Source organism: Aedes albopictus, chromosome 2, assembly GCF_035046485.1.
Source record: "Aedes albopictus strain Foshan chromosome 2, AalbF5, whole genome shotgun sequence".
Classification (NCBI taxonomy): Eukaryota; Metazoa; Arthropoda; class Insecta; order Diptera; family Culicidae; genus Aedes; species Aedes albopictus.
Window position 1 is genome coordinate 414,268,432 of NC_085137.1, and position 19,470 is coordinate 414,287,901.

The 19,470-nt window shown below is 38.7% G+C and overlaps 3 protein-coding genes across 5 annotated transcripts in view; 2 read left to right on the forward strand and 1 right to left on the reverse strand.

Annotated features, from left to right (window-relative positions):
- LOC109426828 (neurotrypsin) overlaps positions 1-2,324 on the forward strand; it is a 22,352-nt gene extending 20,028 nt beyond the window's left edge. For both annotated transcript variants that reach the window (XM_019702368.3, XM_019702367.3), the window contains 2 exons: positions 1,741-1,917; positions 1,993-2,324. In XM_019702368.3, coding sequence (XP_019557913.3) covers positions 1,741-1,917; positions 1,993-2,135 — 320 coding nt within the window. In that variant the 3' untranslated portion in view covers positions 2,136-2,324. The remainder of the gene's footprint in view (positions 1-1,740; positions 1,918-1,992) is intronic.
- On the reverse strand, positions 2,149-16,594 carry LOC134288487 (cytochrome c oxidase assembly protein COX18, mitochondrial-like). 2 transcript variants are annotated; one of them, XM_062853503.1, is made up of 6 exons: positions 16,496-16,594; positions 15,658-16,397; positions 15,326-15,601; positions 2,603-2,713; positions 2,360-2,536; positions 2,149-2,237 (listed from the first exon to the last, which is right to left on the reverse strand). In XM_062853503.1, the coding sequence occupies exons 2-6, from the start codon at positions 16,081-16,083 to the stop codon at positions 2,226-2,228; spliced, it is 1,002 nt and encodes a 333-aa protein (XP_062709487.1). In that variant the 5' UTR covers positions 16,084-16,397; positions 16,496-16,594; the 3' UTR covers positions 2,149-2,225. The 2 variants fall into 2 exon arrangements, with proteins under 2 accessions (XP_062709487.1, XP_062709486.1); XM_062853502.1 differs by lacking the exon at positions 2,149-2,237 and having other exon boundaries at positions 2,267-2,536; positions 16,496-16,593.
- A 1,939-nt stretch (positions 16,595-18,533) lies between these two features.
- Positions 18,534-19,470, forward strand: part of LOC109417869 (F-box only protein 33) — a 33,354-nt gene continuing 32,417 nt past the window's right edge. The window contains exons 1-2 of the mRNA XM_062853499.1: positions 18,534-18,662; positions 18,721-19,089. Of these exons, the coding sequence (XP_062709483.1) occupies positions 18,956-19,089 (134 nt within the window). The 5' untranslated portion in view covers positions 18,534-18,662; positions 18,721-18,955. The remainder of the gene's footprint in view (positions 18,663-18,720; positions 19,090-19,470) is intronic.

Here is a 19,470-nt window from a genome sequence, read left to right on the forward strand (position 1 = left end):
AGATTCCTCTAGTGATTCCTTCAGGGATTCCCTTAGGAATTACTACAAGAATTTATCAATGAATTTCCTGCAGTTATTCTTTCAGAGATTCCTCCAGGAATTTCTACAGTAATTCCTCCTTTCCTCAAAAATTCCTCCAGGAAGGGATTCCTTTAGAAATTTCTTCAAGGATTCCTCCCAGAATTCCTCTGGAGATTCCTCCTGGAATTTTCCGGGTACTCAATCAGATATTCCTCCAGGATTTCTTTCTGAGATTGTCCAGGAATGTATCCAGGTATTTCTCCATAGATTTCTCTAGGAATTCCTACAGAAAAAATCAGGACACCCTTCAGATATTCCTTCAGAAATTCCTCCAGGGATTCCTCCAGAAATTGCTCTAGAGATTCCGCCAGGAATTCCTCTAGGGATTCCGCCAGAAATCGTACCAGGGAATAGTTCAGATATTTCTCAAGGGATTCCTCCAGGCATTCCTTCAGGCATTCCTTTAGGGATTTCTCCTGGAATTCCTCCCGGAGTTCATACAAGATTGATTGTAGGAATTTCTTCAGGAATTCGTTCAGGAGTTCCTCCATCCCTGAAGGAAGATTTTTCCAGGAATTCCTTCAGATAATGCTCTGGAAATTCTTCCAGGGATTGTTCCACGAATTCCGTTAGTGATTCTTTAAGAAATTCCTCTCGGGATCCCTTCAAAAATTTATTCAGGGTTCATAAATTTCAAAAATCTTTCCATCATCACCCATAAATTTCTCCAGGAATACCTGAAGACTTTTTTGAATTATTTCAAGGATTTCTAGGAAAATTTCTCCTGCGATTTGTATTACAATTCTCTAATATAATTTTAGAAGAATGCAGAGATGTCATCCAGAAATTATTTCACAATTTTCTCCAAGAAATCCTTTAGAAGTTCATCCACGAATTTGTTCAGGAATGCTCCCTTCAGTTCCTACAAAAGAATTCCTTCAGAAGTTCGTCTTTGGATTCTTTCAGAAATATATCTTGAGATCCTTTTTTCTCTCCAAGAAGTTATCCATGCATTAATTCAGGAACTCCTCCAGAGATTTCTCTATGAGTTTATTTTTCAGGGATGTCTTGAGGATGTTCACATAGAATGTCTTTCAGGGATTCTTCCTAATAATTGGCAAGGAATTCCTTTAAAAAATCCCCTGAAATGCCTTAAGGGTTTCCTCCAACAATTGTTTTAGGACTTATTCTAGGATTCCTTCCAGTATTTCACCAGGGACTTCCTTCTGAAAAGTGTAGGGATTTCTCCAGAAATTTCTTTTGGAATTTCTTCAAAAGGTTGCCTAGCTTTCCAGGGATTCTTTCGGGGATTCCAGCAGTTTCTTTTGGAATTACCTCAGGGATCCCATCAGAAATGTTTACTATAATTCCTTCAGGGATTTTCAGACAATTTTCCAGCAATTTATTCAGGGAAGACTTTTTCAAAAACTCTTTCAGGGATTTCCATGAATGAACCAAGAATTCCTCTAGGATTTCCTTCTTGTTTTTCTCTAGGCATTTCTTTTTAAATACATCCAGCAATTCGTCCCGGAATTCTTTCAGTTGAATTCAAGAATTTTTCCAAGGATACCATTATATGAGAGTTCTCCGGTAATACCTCCAAGAATTCTTACAGGGATAGAGCGTTACCAATATGAGAGTAGTCAGTTGATGTTTTCGCTAACAAATGTATATAACGTACCTATTCATCTAACCTACATATCTTTCTCTTTATTGCAGTGCACTCTCTGGAGCTGCGAGCAGCCAAGGTGCCTCTACTTTCGGACGCCACGTGCAACAAACCGGAAGTCTATGGAAACAACATCACCGAGGGAATGTTCTGCGCCGGTACGCTGGACGGAGGCGTCGACGCCTGTGAGGGCGATTCCGGTGGCCCATTAGTATGCGCCAGTAGTCGTAAGTATTCGAACGGAATATTCATCTCTAGGTATACGACAAAATGTTTACGTTTTCTCTTCCCCCCATTTCCAGGTGGCCACACACTGTACGGAATCATATCCTGGGGCTTGCACTGCGGCTACGCCAACAAACCGGGTGTCTACGTCAAGGTGGCCCACTATCTGGATTGGATCGAGCAAAAGCTGAAACAATCACTACACATGTACGGAGTGTAGTAGGTAGAGACGATAATTCTTGCCAGAGTGCCATTGTAGTTCGTTGCCTTTATCTTAATGCCACACACAACCAAAGTGAAATACTCAGACTTAGGGAGTACTCTATGTAGAATTAAAAAACCAACAACAAGCAGAATGTTACCGTTTTTTACAGGAATAAAATAACTCTTTTTACTATTTTACACAATACACCTCCAACTGTATCATTTGGGTCCTAAACCTACCTTTGCCAATAGAGCGTCGAATCTAGAGGAAAATGTTGCCTTTATGTGTTGGTAAGGCCGGGCGATTTCCGAGGGTACCAGAGGGACTCCGACCAGTCGTTTGAAACGGGGTGACATCAGTAGCAGATTCTGGCCAAGACCGCAGGCGCTTGAGGTTACCCAGTACAGACAGAGACACTGAAAATTATTGAAGGTGAATTGGATGAACAAAACTTGGATTTCTAACTGTAGGAAAGTTTTTACCGATGGAACTGTGGCTGCGACGGGTATCATCAGAACGCTCAAGCCTCGGAACATGTTGGTGAAAATTTTCTGCAATCTGGAAGGCTCGCGAGTTCTAGCGGCGTTTTGAATCTAAATAAAACGAAAAAGAATGGGGGGTTTTCATCAGATAATTCTTGCTAAAAGCAGGCTACCGTCGTGCGGGGCTTCTTTATACACTTTTTCATGGTTTTTCAACTTTATGCCATTATAACTCCCAGAGTAGAGAATGGATTTTCACAATTTTTACACATAATAATCGTGATTATGTATGTAGGATGTATGCAAAATTTGAACTAAATCCATCAATAAACAAAAAAGTTGTTCATACACCAATCGGACACATCTCATATAGAACCGGATGGGGGTTACTTTGGACTTTTTTATCTATAACAAAACTGCATTTTAAATTCCAGGGTTATTTAGAAAATTACTTTATACCATTACTGCCTCCACTCGCAGAACAGTCCTATATGAATAGGAAACCCAGCAAAGACGGGACTGTTATGCGAGTGGGGGCAGATTACTGTACTATACTATATCAAACATGACTTCAATAAAAATATGCGTTTTTAGATAAGTCTGTGCTACCTTTGGTATTATGAGCAGCGTGATATTGTAATATAGACAGCCTGAAAAAAGGGACCATCAATCATTTATTTAGCTGAAACGATCATTTATAGTGTATAACGATACAAATATTTGATTGTATATGCTGTTGATACATCTTGGACGAATTGATCAACCCCCTTTGAAATTTATGAATTGTAGAAACAATGTTTACAGAGCAAATGTTCAGATACGATATGTATATTTTTTTGGTGTACTCGATGTTTTTTCGCCTTCTGACAGGCAATAAAGGGTTTGTTCGAAAAACAATTCCAACCAAATGATGGGGGAAATATTGCATCATAATAGTTCCAAAGACATAAAACAGATTTGAACCATACTTTGAATTCAAAAAATCCATATTCAAAAGTGTCCAAAGTAGCCCCGCACGACGATGCTCATTACTACTAAGTACAGTATGACCCACACAAAAATGAGAAAGTTTTCGAAGGCATTGTTCACCTGCTTCCAATCGATAAACCATGCATTTATCTATTGGATTATATAGTTGAGACACTAATTTAACAATGACATAGAAACATTTGGAGGTTTCAATCATAAACCTTTGAAAAAAATAATGTTGAAAATTGGTACGGATATAAATATCTGTTACAATTATAAAACAGAATAATTGTTTCATGTGTTATACGTTTATTATTCGTGCGTTCTTTGTGATGTATGTGTTATTTTAGCTTGTATATATTCCCATAAATTTTATGCACATTTATAGGGTTCTGCAAAAATAGAGGCCCATGAAATGCAATTAAATTTTGATTGCCAACTTTCAGGCCATTTCGGACTGAAGTCAAATACTACTGTGGGGGTCGCCCTAATTTCGCGCGGGTCCAAATTTCACTCACTGATAATATTTAGAGATCATAATCATAGAACTGGTTGTTGAATTGTCCAAATTTCACTTTAGATAGTGAAGCTAAAGTGAAATTTGGACAATTGTACAATTAGTTTCATGATTATGATCTCTAAATATTATCAGTGAGCGAAATTTGGACCCGCGCGAAATTAAGGCACCCCACGGTAGATATGTAAACCTTTCCCTGCCACGGACTTCAAGTTATTGAGTTCAAGTATCGAAATCCGAAACCTGATGCCTGATAAGAATTAGTTTTCCTAGACAAAAACGAACTATGAAAGCAGCAACAACTACTGTGAACTAAAAGGCAAACTGCCAACTAAAATACAATTCCACGATGACTGATGGGCCCAAACCAATACATGAAACCTCGTCATCCTGTGATCGGGAGATGTTATCCATCTGGATAACAGGGCACATTTATGCTCTGTGTTGTGCTGTGTAAATTTGTGATGCTTCTTGTTTGTGTATTTGTAAGGTTCTGTGTGTCGTGTTATGTTGATGCTTTGATAATAGTTAATTTTCTTTTTTTTTGTAACATGGCGACCAACTTGAGGCTCTTGCATTTGTAGGGTTCCATGTTGTATTTTTGTAGCATGGTGCCCAACTAAAAAAACCCCGTGTATACAAATGAAAGCTAGTTGGAAGGATTATAACGACAGTTTTAATGCCATTTTTTGTAGACAGTTAACCTTTATAAAAGTAATGTTTAGTTTAGGTTAGATTTAGGATAATTCATGTATTTTAGACAGGCTGAGGACAACGTTGAAAAAAAACGTCCCCAAGCTTCCTTAGAAAGCAATTGATTATTTTGCAAAGTAACTAATACGCTTATAATATGATTGTAAGGTGGGGCGGGGAAAGATGGGTCACCTAAGGATGGATCACCATAACTTTGTAAATACAAATCGTTTTGGTTTGTATTCGTCCGCTACTCTTTAATACACTAGTTAGCTATGCTAAAAGTCGATAAAAAGTTCATTAAATACAAAATATGATGTTAAACAAGCAGTTTTAAAAAGTGATTGATTTTGCGCCTTGAAAAAAGTGCGGGGCAAGATGGGTCACCTTTTAGGCAAGTCACATTTTCTCAACGAAAGACGTCAAAATATAAGATTTGTTCCGCATTCATATATGCTCCATATCCATACTGAGTAAACAAGAGCTACTAGTAAACATTTTATAAATTTATTTGGAACTAGCTGTCCCGGCAGACGTTGTACTGCCATTTTGATTGTGATTGTTTGACATCTGCTGGGGAGTCATTTTGGCACCGCACTCTAGATTGGTTTTATTGTGATCGTTTTGAATTTCTTCCTCGCTCATAACAATTTCAGTTATTTCTCAATTGCTCTTCTTTGAAGTTGATTTTCGTAACTTTTTTTTACTTATAAACACAGCCACAATGAATACGAATCAAACCCTGCAAGAGTCATCCCGATTGGTTCAGCCGTTCGTGAGTTTTGTTGCCTCAAAGGGACTTCAAACTCATTTTTATATATTTGGAATATAAAAAACTTTACGATTTGAGTGGTCCTAAGGCGACTTGAAAATCGATGTTTTCACTAAAAAATTATCATAATTTTATGTTATAATTTTGAGCGTTCATTCCGCTTGTTTGAAGTCATTTATGAGATAGTCTTGTAATAAAAAATAAAGAACGTTTGAATGCTCCAAAAATACGTTCAAAATTGAAGGTGACCCATCTTGCCCCGCGGCCGTTTATATGGAGATTATATGGAATGTATCGCATAAGAAAAATGGCTAAAAACCATTTTATTTTTTATTTCCAATGAGAGTGAATAATTTTTTAATCAATGCCCCAAACTTTTGTATATTCATGTTGGTCATCTAACAAAATTATTAACATAATCAAAACATAAGTAATGCGCCCGAAAATGGCACTGACCCATCTTGCCCCGCGACCCATCTTGTCCCGCCCCACCCTACTTTGCGTTCCTGGTGACAAAAACCTTAACGAAAGCATTTTAACCCTTTGGAGCCGGAGGGGTCATATATGACCCCAACATAGAAACGGCTGTATAAATTCGACCATTCAACAAAACAGAATACTGTCTACGGAAAAGTTGCTGTAAATTGAGTCCTCTATTGGGGAAAAATGGGAATATTTGTATTTGAGATTTCATTGATAACCTAGAACATCCTGAACACCATGAAATTTGGAAAAATGAAACAATTGACATACCAGTTGTTCTAAAAGCTAAACTTGGATGTGGGTTACGTTTATATGTATTCATTTAACCTTCGTGAAGAATATCAAAAGATGTTTCATATTTTGGGATGTTCTAGGTGTTCCAAACTGTCCTATAGTGAAGTCCTTCAAATCTACAAGAATAATTTTATGCATTATCGCCTCAAACAATATCATTACATAACCTACTGGGATTCGTGAAGCTCTTGACATCTACAATGTCATTTATAGACACTATAGGGATATTCCAGGTCAGCCAAACAAACTTGGAGTTCAGAACTTCAGGTCTACACTCGTAACAGTTGGCATATCTGTTATACTGAGTAACACTGCATAATCAACCGCAGTTACTGGAGCAATCTGCAATCTACTAGCTCATTATAAGCCTCTGAGACATTCAGGATCGTCCAAACTGTTCTTAAATTAAGTCCTTCAAATCTACAAAAAAAAAACTTTATGTTTTCGCCATAAATAATAGAAATGCATAATCTGCTGGGATCCGCGAAACTCTTGATAACTAAAATGTCATTTAGAGACACTATAGGGATATTCCAGGTCAGCCAAACTACTTTGGAGTTCAGGACATCAGGTCTACACTCGTAACAGTATCCATATATGTTCTACTGAGTAACACTGCATAATCGACCACAAATACTGGAGCAATCTAAAGTCTACTAGCTCATTGTAAACCTTTGGGACATTCAGGGTTGACCAAACTATTCTAAAATGAAGTCCTTCAAATCTACAAGAATAACTTTTTGTGTTTTCGCCATAAATAATAGTATTGCATTATCTGCTGTGATACGCGAAGCTGTTGAAATGTCAAATGTCATTTATAGACACTACAGGGATATTCCAGGTCAGCCAAACTACTTTAGAGCTCAGGACTTCAGGTCTACACTCGTAACAACAGCAATATCTGCTATACTGAGTAACGTTGCATATTTATCCGTGGTTACTGAACTAATCTGAAGTCTACTTTTTCAATTATAATCCTTTGGGACATTCAGGTTCGTCCAAACTGTTCTATAATGAAGTCCTTCAAATCTACAAGAATAACTTTATGTGTTTTCGCCATAAACTACTTCGTAGTTCAGGACTTAAGGTCTACACTCGTAACAGTATCTATATCGGTTATACTGAGTAACACTGCATAATCAACCGCAGTTACTGGAGCAATCTGGAGTCTACTAGCTTATTATAAACCTTTTGAACAGTCTTTCAAATCTACAAGAATAACTTTGTGTGTTTTCGCCATAAATAATAGTATTGCACAATCCGCTGGGATACGCGAAGCTTTTAAATTCTCAAATGTCATTTATAGACACTACAGGGGTATTCCAGGTCAGCCAAACTACTTTAGAGCTCAGGACTTCAGGTCTACACTCGTAACAACAGCAATATCTGCTATACTGAGTAACGTTGCATATTTATCCGTGGTTACTGAACTAATCTGAAGTCTACTTTTTCAATTATAATCCTTTGGGACATTCAGGTTCGTCCAAACTGTTCTATAATGAAGTCCTTCAAATCTACAAGAATAACTTTATGTGTTTTCGCCATAAACTACTTCGTAGTTCAGGACTTAAGGTCTACACTCGTAACAGTATCTATATCGGTTATACTGAGTAACACTGCATAATCAACCGCAGTTACTGGAGCAATCTGGAGTCTACTAGCTTATTATAAACCTTTTGAACAGTCTTTCAAATCTACAAGAATAACTTTGTGTGTTTTCGCCATAAATAATAGTATTGCACAATCCGCTGGGATACGCGAAGCTTTTAAATTCTCAAATGTCATTTATAGACACTACAGGGGTATTCCAGGTCAGCCAAACTACTTTGGAGTTCAGGACTTCAGGTCTACACTCGTAACAACAGTCATATCTGTTATACTGACGTTGTATATTTAACCGTGGTTACTGGACCAATCTGAAGTTTACTTTTTATATTATAAACCTTTGGGACATTCAGGTGCTTCCAAACTGTTCTATAATGAAATCTTTAAAATCTACAAGAAAAAATATGTGTTTTCACCATAAATAATAGCATAGCATAATCTGATGAGATTCGTGGAGCTCTTGATCTCAAATGTAATTTTTGAGACACTATGGGAATGTTCCAGGTCAGCCAAACTATCTTCGAGTTCAGAACTTTAGGTCTACTCTTGTAACATCAGCTATATATGCCATACTGAGTATTATACCTCAGTATGCCCTTTATTAGGTAGACATAAGAGGCAAAATAACAAACACGAATATCATAACTTTGTATGAATAACGCCTAGAGAATAACAAGTCATGTTATTTCAATAATGAATGCATACCTCAAATTTAGAATGCTGTCTTTGTTATCCAAAAGGTATTGAATAATAAAGCAATAAGATGTATTGTTATAAAATTGTTCATCTGTTCGATAGCTCCATGATGTAATACCATTGGTATACCCAAACATGTTACTCAGTTATTTCACTGCTTAATCAACAAATACCACATCAATACCAAATTCTGCTCAAATACCTCTATTGTTATTGTGATGTTCTAATAACATTTTATAGAATAATAGAATAATAATAATTTTAAATATTAGAGCACAGGTTATTCTTTACATGATATTTGTAAGGTATTCTCTTCTGCTCGGTAACCTGAAGTTTACTATATATTATTATGAACCTTTAGGATATTGAGGGTCGTCCAAACTATCTCCAAACTAAGATCAGCTCTTGATAGTAACAGTATTTATTCTCACAATGAACTTTAAATTGTAATCTGTAATCCCCCTGGCAAATCATGAGTCATTTCAAGATAGTTTTGAGATATTCCAAATCAACAACATTCTTCCGGAGACCATAGCTTCAGGTCTACACTTGTGATTATAGCGTTTGGCACTATGTGAAATAGTGTTACATAATCCACTGTACTTACAAAAGTAGTTATTGAAACAATAAGCGTTGTTATATATTTTTGGGATATTATAGGCTTGGGAGGGCCCACATAGCCGAGGCGGTAAACGCACGGGTATTCAGCATGACCATGCTGAGGGTGACGGGTTCGATTCCCGGTCGGTCCAGGATCTTTTCGTAAAGGAAATTTCCTTGACTTCCTTGGGCATAGAGTATCTTCGTGCCTGCCACACGATATACACATGCAAAATGGTCATTGGCAGAGGAAGCTCTCAGTTAATAACTGTGGAAGTGCTCATAGAACACTAAGCTGGGAAGCAGGCTTTGTCCCAGTGAGGACGTTACGCCAAGAAGAGGAGAGGAGGCTTGGGACTGTTGAATTTTTATTCTAGGAAAATGGCAAAAATAAAAATACTGCAATTTTATCTTGTCCGACGTTTCGAGTCCCAGAAGAAGGCTCCAAACGGACCGAAACGTCGAACCCGTAGACACTAAGATGACCTAGGATATCCCGACTGATCTGTTACTGTCTATTTAGCTTTCAAATGACTTACTGGACATGATAGATTACAAATCGTAGCTTTGTATAATGAAAGAAGTTACCGTTACACCCGTAGACTTTAAGATCTAAATTCAAGAATAGTTTGGATGACCTAGGGTATCCCAACTGATCTGATATTGTCTATTTATCTTTCAGAAGATTTACTGGATATGATAGATTATAAATCGTAGCTTTGTATAATGAAAGAAGTTACCGTTACACCCGTAGACTTTAGGATCTAAACTCAAGAACATTTTGGATGCCCTAAGGATATCCCCACTGATCTGGTACTGTCTATTGAACTTTCAGAAGACATACTAGACATGATAGATTACAAATCGTTGCTTTGTATAACGAAAGAATTTACCGTTACACCTGTAGACTTAAGGATCTAAACTCAAGAACTGTTTGGATGACCTAGAATATCCCGAATAATCTGATATTGTCTATTAATCGTTCAGAAGATTTACTGAACATGATAGATTACAAATCGTAGCTTTGTATAATGAAATTAATTACCGTTACACCCGTATACTTTGGGATCTAAACTCAAGAATAGTTTGGATGACCTAGGATATCCAGAAAAAATATTCTGCATAATATTCAACCGTTTCTATACTATTGACCACCAAAGCTACAGAAAAACGTTGAAAAAACTTCATAATAGCGCTTGGAAAAAGTCCGGCTTCAAAGGGTTAAGCAGAGAAAACCACAATTTCCAATCGCCTGTTAAAATTGCATTTTGGACACCGAATATATGATTTGGACACCCTCAGGTGTTTATAGAATTTGGACAGGGCAATTATCTTAATGTCTAGCCATGAATACACTAAGGTTTTTTTTACACGGGGGATACGTCCCGTGTAAAAAAACCGTGTTAATTCGCGAAACCGTGTAAAAAAACCCGAATTAATCCACCTATGGTGAACAGAACCCTTCTTACACTTATTGAAACTATTGTTGTATTATTTGTATTTAACATATTTATTTTGTGTGATGGACCAAAAGTTCTAGAAAATATTGTGGATAGATGCCAATTGAATTGGTTTCCAAAATAGCATCATGGACCATGGACTAAACTACCAGAAATGCCAGACACCTTCTAGAATCTTGTGTGATTTTTTTAAAAAATTGCTTACATATTCTGGAATATTGTACCGTGAGGTCGCCATTCACCGCTCACTTTGAGTCAAATGATCAAATGTTAGTAAAGTATCGTAGCAAAAGTGAATCAAAAAACTATCATTTCACCAAGCTTTTATATGGGTGTACCTGAAATCACGTTCTCAAAAAATATTTCTTACACTGCGCTGCAGGAAAACATGGGAACTGTTCAGGGCAAACAGCAGAAGAAATATCCAACAGGTAAAACCCGTTAAAAATTCCATTTTGACAAAACAGGATGAACTGAATGTCATGAATCATCAATACTTTGGTAAATAAAAGTTTTTTTGTTTTTATAAATGAATAGTTTCTGTGATTCCATGAAAAAATAATCCAGTGAGCGGTGAATGGATCCATTATGAGCGGTGAATGGATGCATGAGGGGTAATAGGAGCCAAGAGATAACACATTTGAATTTTTTATTTTTTCGGTTGTAAACATATTTAACAATCGTTTTATATTTTTTCTATAATAACAACATAATTGTTGAGTTGTTAACGTAAATTAAAGTGCAATATTCGCAAACGTCGAATTTTAACGTCATATACTTTACGAAAATGCCGTTAAATGAGCGGTGAATGGCGACCTCACGGTATCTTTTGTTAACTGCCAAAAGATCTTGAATCGATTAACAAATGGATAAGAAAATCAGCGAGATATACTTTGTCTAATATCTCTTAATTAGTCGATCAAATTAGCTCCGAAGTACTTGGTATTCATGGTTATGGTGCAAAAAGGACAAAAATGATATATCTACTAAGTTAATCAGTTTTGGCATTAGCTATTTATTTTCGCTGTCCGGTTCTTGCATTTTTCCCACAATATATAAATTCAAAGCTTTCATTTAACATATTGTTAGTTTTCATAAAATTCCTGTGTATTTGTAATTTGTTATTTATAGTTTTATTGAAAACAACAATACACTTTGTCAGCATTACTTATTGAAAAATAATTTCCCTTAGACTGGTCAAAAACTAATCCAAGATAACAAGTAAGTGAATAGATTAATAAAAAAGAATTTATTGAAATATTCTTCGTAAGATATCTCAGTAATCAAAGGTCCAATCGAAATAAAATTTCAGGGCCTTATACAAGGATATTGTAGCTTTCATTTGGTGCTTAGAGAACCCATATCGGTTGACAGATGGCTGAGATATTTATTATGGTACCCTTGGTCCAAAATCTTTCAAAAAGTTAACCTGTATTACTCCCAAGTACTCTTTGAAAGATATCTCGGTAATCAAATGTCCAATCCTAATGAAATTGTATAGGGTTCTACTAGAATGTCGTAGCTTTCATTTGGCGCCAGGGTAACCGAAATCGGTTGACAGACGGCTAAGATATTTATTATTATACAATTGGTCAAAAATCTCAAAAAGTTTAGTTGTATAAATCCTAAGTACTCTTCGAAAGATATCTCTGTAACCAAATGTCCAATCGAAATTAAATCTCTGGGTGATCTACTAGGATGCTGTAGCTTTCATTTGGAGCCAAGAGAACTTAAATCGATTGACAAACGGCCGAAATATTTATTATGATACACTTGGTGAAAAATCTTAAAAAGTTTAGAAGTATGACTCATAAGTACTCTTCGAGAGATATCTCGGTAACCAAACGTCCAATCGAAAAAAAATTCAATAGCGTTCTACTAGGATATAGTAGCTTTCATTTGCTTCCAAGAGAACTCAAATCGGTTGACAGACGGCTGAGAAACGTGCGTGACTTTTTTTTGTAACGCACATACACACACACACATACACACATACACACATACACACACACACACATACAGACATTTGCTCAGTTCGTCGAGCTGAGTTCATTGGTATATGAGACTCGGCCCTCCGGGCCTCGGATCAAAAGTCGGTTTTTCGAGCGATATTTATACCCTTCTTATGGGTGTAAGAAGGGTAAAAACTGAGGGAAATCTGAAAATATTTGACATGTCCTGACCTGCAGATATCCGATATTTGTTTTAGAGAGTTAATAAGGAAAGGGGGGGGGGGGGTAGTAGTAAGGGTTGAACCTAGGGATTAGTGGGGAAGGGGGGGAAAGGGATGGGTTATGGGGAGCAGACTGCATACTGTTTCCAAGGAAGATCGCAGAGTATATTTTGGGGTGTTAAGGACTGTCTAGACGGACGAAACGAAGGATCAAGGAGGCTGTCAACACCCTACAGGTCCATGGAGCAAGGTGGTGTAAAGAAAGGTGTTCCAGAACACCCAGGAACTTTCGCCAGTAAAGGCTTCGATATCTACGAGCGTAATCGATTGATTGTTGTTACATCACTGATACTGTTCAACATCCTACAGGTCTACGGAGCATTGTTCTGTAAATAATTTTCAAACATGACCTCCAATTTTGATCTCCAAGAGCTTCCGCGAGTAAAGGTCAGAAGATCTACAAACATAGCCAATGGTTTCTTGCTACATTACCGATGCGTTGTAACATCCCAGAGGTCCATTGAGCATTGTACTGAAGAGTATTCATTCCTAAAGATAAGCTAGGTCTTCCATGAACTTCCGCGAGTTAAGGCCTTAAGATCTACAAGCGTACTCAATGAATTGTTGTTACATTTCAAATACGTTGTAAAATGCTACAGGTTCATGAACCATTTTTCTGTAAAGAAAAAAATTCTACAAATGTTCTAGGTCCTCCAAGAACTTCCATGAGTACAGACCTGACGATCTACAAGCGTTATCAATGGTGTGTTGCCACATTACTGATATAGTGTAGCGTCCTACAGATCCAGGGAGCATAGTTCTGTAGAGAAATAATTTCCAAAGATGATCTAGGAGCTCCAAGAACTTCCGCGAGTAAAAGCATTAAGATCTGAAATCGTAATCAATGGATTGTTGTTACATTTCTGATACAGTGTAGCCTCCTACAGGTCCATGAACCATTTTTCTGTATAGAAATAATTTCCACAGATATTCTTGGTCCTCCAAAATCTTCCATAAGTAAAGACCTGAAGATCTACAAGCGTTATCAATGGTTTGTTGTCACATTACTAATATTGTGTAGCGTCCTACAGGTCCAGAGAGCATACTTCTGTAGAGAAATAATTTCCAAAGATGATCAAGGACCTCCAAGAACTCCCATGAGTAAAGACCTGAATATCTACAAGCGTTATCAATGGTTTGTTGTCACACTACTAATACAGTGTAGCGTCATACAGGTCCAGGAAGCATATTTCTGTAGAGAAATAATTTCCAAAGATGATCTTGGACCTCCAAGAACTTCCACGAGTAAAGGCCTTACAATCATCATCACTACAAGAAAAGACATCAAGTTCATCCGAAGATGTTATATCCACACATCCAGGGAAGTGTGTGCTGAATAAGCATTCCAGAACTTCCTCATCAGAGGAAGTCAGATCGCCATTTGGCAAACGAAGTTCGTTCAATCGGAAATCCTTAGATTTCGCAAGGATTTTGTTTAACCGACTGACTTCACTCAAACTGGAAACATTTGTACAAAGGTTTTTCCAGCCAGATCGTTCAGCAGACCCGAGAGCTTTCCTGTAGGCCAGCGATCTAGCAGAACGTCGTCTGTTCCAACTCTTTCTACATTGTTTCCTCAGCTTCGCCAGATCACAGTTCCACCAAAGGGTTCCTCTTGTGATCTTCACAGACCGTAGAGGGCACGCTCTACAGTCTGTGGCACACGGTAAAGGCTGGGTATGCTGCGCAATTCAGATCCCTGGAAGAACCTTTGGAGGAGTCCCTGGAGAAGTGGCCGAAGGAATCCTGGGAATAATTTAAAATTGAATCGCTGGATTATACAACTCCGGAGGAATTGAAAAAGCCCTCTGAGGGAATTTTTGAAGAAATCCCTGGAAGAATTCACAGCTAAAGGAAATTCTGATAGAATCTTTGGAGTATGAATTCCCGTAAAAAAAAACTTGAAGCAATCCTTAGATGGATTCCCGAAGAAATCACTGAAGGAATCACTGGAGGGATTCTAGAAGCACTCCGTAGAAGTACTTTTGAAGGAATGCATGAATGCATCTCTAAACAATTTCAATGAAGGAATTCCCGATAAATCGCTGAAGATATTTTCGATGGGATCCCTAATGAAAATACCGAGAGAAGTCGCGGAGTTGAATTCACAAAGGAATCATGGACGAGAACGGCTTCTCTGGGAATCTCCGGGAGACTGATCAAAGAAACGATGAAGATTGTGAAACACTGCGGGGTTTCGGACAAAGTGTCCAGTTCGTTCGAATCTCGTCGGGAACTACGACAAGGTAATGGACTCTCATGCTTGCTCTCATGTCCGCCTTGGAAGATGTTTTGGTCCAACAGCCATGAAATGAAACCCGAACTGTAGGTACACCGAAATTTATCAAGGAAGGTTTAGTTCTTGTAAGAATTTTTCATTATAAAACTATCCCGGGCTTACCTCAATAATTGTCAGGTTGATCAATCCCATCGCCACCGGTAGAATCAGCGACTGGTCCACTTCGGTCAGGTTGGGAATCCATCCGAATCCACCGAGGGTCAGTTCGGTGAAAGTGATTTGAGCCTCAATAGAACCGGGATCCGGCAGCATGTGCACCAAATTACGAATCGAAACGGACATCATAACCCAGAGGGGAATTTGTCCCCACAGGAGGATCATCGTTTTCGCCGGGTGGCAATTTTCCCGGACGACCAGATTGTTCCACTGCTTCTTTAACTGAAAGGAAGAAATGTTACTATTGAATTATAAATTGTATGGTCTACATATCTTACCGAATGATTGTACATAATTCGGGCTTCCTTCTCGCTCCAATGGAACTTCTTCATGGCCACTGCAGTCTCCATTTTCAGTTGCTTTACTATATCTGGCATTTCCAGCGATATTTTCTCCAACCGTGCCACAATTTTGTTCTGATAAATGGCCAGCGGCATTGTGACGACCGTTCGCAGCAAAACAGTCGAGAGGATTATCGACGCCCACCATGGAAGGCCGCTAAGATCATGAAGGTCCACCAGAGCCTGCTGGCAATAGGCCACCGGAGTGCTATTTGAAAGTGACCCCCATATTCCAACCACAGAACTATCCACCGAAAAACATCTCCTCGTCTCGATCTTTTCCAAATGCCACACTCCGGAGCCTGCTCGAATTCCTCCGGTGAGCCTCGCCACCGGCCTCGCAGATAACCGCAGAATGTTCATTACGTGACTTAATTTACCTTACAAATCTTACACACTAAAACGGAGCTTAACCTAACAAAACTCCCCGGGTGACAGCGGCCGTAACTTCAGAACTGTTCGGCCCGCAGCCGACGAGCGTAGCGTCCCAGGCAGGCCAGTATGCCGATGGTACCTAGGGCGAGGCCAAGAATTAGTGCAACCGTGTCGGCAAAGTCCATACCGGAGGCGTCCGCTCGGTCCACGCTCAGCACCAGCAGACAGAGCGAAACCAACAGCACGAATTGGATCATTTTTCCACAACGACGGCGACGACGGGACGCGGGCAGATTGAATGCCTGATGGGGACAACAGCGTAGGCGGACCAGACGACGTAGGTATAGAAAAATGGATTCCACAATGAAAGTTTAAACGAATTAAAATTGATTCTACTTACTGATAAGGTGATAAGAATGATTCAGCTACGAAGCGACTGCAACTCAAAACAGCTTTTACGCTTTACGTTTCTGTTTTGCTACAGATTTTCGTTTCATTCCAGCGCGTTCCTTGGCCGATGAATGACAGTGATCAAGCTGTGATGCCAGATTTTTCGATTTCGTCACGCTTATTGCCAAACTACCGTCCATCCCCGGTGATTTGAACGACACCTCACAAACCAATGGCCCCTTGAATGGCCCTAATAGAAAAATCAGGCCAAACATGTCTAAAGGTCCTATCTGCAGAAGAGAGGCTCTCTTTGGTTTCCCTCTCTTTCGTTAATATCTCAGCTGTTTATTTGTATTATGATTGTCTCCTTGCATTGAGCGATGGTCAAAACAATCGTCTTTTGATTTGTACTGCAATAATAGTTGAGAAGTGTACCATTAAGCTATGCTACCGTTTTATTCGGGGACCGACGAACGCGAGAATGAGCCATTTTACGAAGTGGTTGATGATGATATTGATTTTCACGGGTTATTGGACGCTACCTCCTGTCAAAATTCATTCATAAAATCGGCTCGTAAAATGGACTGGCAGTCAACTGACGCACGGTGTGAAAATTTCGATTATTATCGAACTTTCATGTACCTCGGATTTTTCTTCATGGAATGTTAGAATTTCGGCTATAATGTATAAATGCAAAATTTGAAAATATTCTATCGGGGGAAATTCGAGTTAGATGAGTTTTTGGGTATTTTCCATACTAAAAATCAATAATTACTATTTTAGCCCAAAAAACGTCCCATACAAAATTTATGGAAAAAATTTCGCCGATGAAATATTTTCTAGTTTCCCGATTATGAATATATAGCCCAAATACTATTCATTTTCGAAGAAAAATCTGAGGTACATGAATGTTCGATAATAATCGAAATTTTGACACAGTGTGACGCGTATCGTTTTAAAAATTATGCTGCATTACCAACCTTTAGGCTGTGAACCGTTTCGCTTGTTTGTTTAACTTTTAGTTAAAATTTGACACTTCGATAGTTATTTTGAAAATAACCCTACTCCCGAGCGACTCCCGAGCAGGGTTAGTCTTGACAGTTCGATAGTTATTTTTTGTTCGCAATGATTTGGCTGCGTACTGTATTTTGTTCCAAATTACAACTCGTCTGTCAAATTTCAAATGGGCCGCCGTCGTGGTTATTTTTTAACTTTTCGATGGCAAATAACTATCACAGTGTCAAATTTTAACCAAAAGTTAAACGAACAAGCAGGCCCCTGGCATGAATGAAATACCGTCTACCCCCGTTGGTTTGAACGACACCTCATGCAAACCACCGGGGTTTATTTTTTAATGTGAACTTCTAGTAACCCTGTGAGCATCGAAAAACACACTGGCTGGTAACCGTTTTTGCTGTTTTGTTTTGATTCTGCGTTCCGTTTCAACCCGTTCCATGAGCAGAATGACGTTTGAACCATTTTTAGTTTGAACGATGTGCAGATAAGAGGGGGTCAAATTAAAAATTGTTCAGATTAGATCAGGTCAAACCAACGGGGGTAGACGGTATATCGTAGCCAACATCTAACTGCCTTATACTCATATTCGTGCAAATTAAAACGAGTGTGTAATCAACAAACGCAGTTTTTGTTTGATGTTGTGAGCCATACACGAAATCACATTCACAATGCGTGTTTGTTGGGTTGCTTTATTCAACTAATCGCATGCTCCTCTTACCGTACATTAATATTAAAGCGAGTTTGACGTGTTTTGCGATCATAACAGGTGAAAAAAAATGATTCCAAAAACTGATCAACAACCCAAAATAAACGTTAAACAAAAAAATGTTGATGTTTTCCCATTTGACAGTGGGCGCTATTTATTAGCGCCCAGGACATCCTGTCTACCATGATTCCAATGCATTGATATAGGCCGTGTCAGAGGCCTGCGAACAAGCGAAATGGTTCACAGCCTTAATGAAACAATGTGAATCTGAAACGTAAGGGAACAGTCTGAAAATGCACCGATAAAGAGTCTCACTTTTTTTCTCGCTTTGACTCACAACAATGACAGAGGTAACAAAAACAAAAACGATTTTTCACTAATCATTGAAAAAACGCAAAATTACTGCAAAAATCCAATTTTTCCGCTTCGTAATTGTGCTGACTTTGTGCATAGGGTAAGTAATGCAGAGTAAATCGATGAAGTTGGTTGGTTTAACTTTCGCATTCCCACAGAATCGTCCTCGAAAAAGAAAGTCATCACCCTCCTGCACTGATTGCACAAAGAGGAAGAGAAAAAAAAATCCATAAAAATACAAGACCCAATCAGCTGCGAAGAAAAAATCGAAATCGAAGGTGAAAAGTGCGCTGTCCCGTTGTCGTCGTTTATCGGTCGGTGCTATACGGATCAAAGTCTGCCATCTGATCTCTGTCCAGAGGGAGGGCATCGCCGGAGCGAAAACATTGTGCAATGAATAGGGGCCCGAACTGGGGCGAACTTCCGGCCCTCGTCCTGACGAACCTGTACCAGCATCTGTCCTACCATGACCGTCTGCAGGTTTCGTCCGTGTGTTGGCACTGGCGGTCGGTTCTCTTCCAGCCCAGGTGAGTACCGTAACGTTTCGTAAGGCCATGTATGTTGGTTGACCAATACAATTAGTGTTATCGCGGGCGCCCCCCGAATTGCGTTTTGTAATTATGGTCAGCTTGCCCCAGTTAGTTGTTGTCGAGTGGAATGTTGTTACAATATTTTGGGTGACGACGTCATTGTTTTCGATTTTTTTCTTCGTTTTGCTTCCCATGCAAATTCCACACAATCTTGTTTACGCGTTTGGAATGCTGTTCGGAGCAGGGGTTTGAAAGTGGTTCATTCGGTGGAGCAGTTGTCAGGCTGTTGCTAGCAACTATTAGAGAGTTTTCTGGTAGATCTAAAGTTGTTTTTTTTTTTAGAAATCTATTGCAATCTGCTAGAAAGTATTTTAGGAA

Bases quoted from the DNA above. Each gene is read 5' to 3' on its own strand.
- LOC134288487 (XM_062853502.1), bottom strand. From the start codon at position 16,083: ATGAACATTCTGCGGTTATCTGCGAGGCCGGTGGCGAGGCTCACCGGA. The intron at 15,602-15,657 runs GTAAGATATGTA...TCTTCCTTTCAG, and splicing joins GAATTATGTACAATCATTCG to TTAAAGAAGCAGTGGAACAA. The intron at 2,537-2,602 runs GTAAAAACTTTC...AATAATTTTCAG, and splicing joins TCGCAGCCACAGTTCCATCG to TGTCTCTGTCTGTACTGGGT.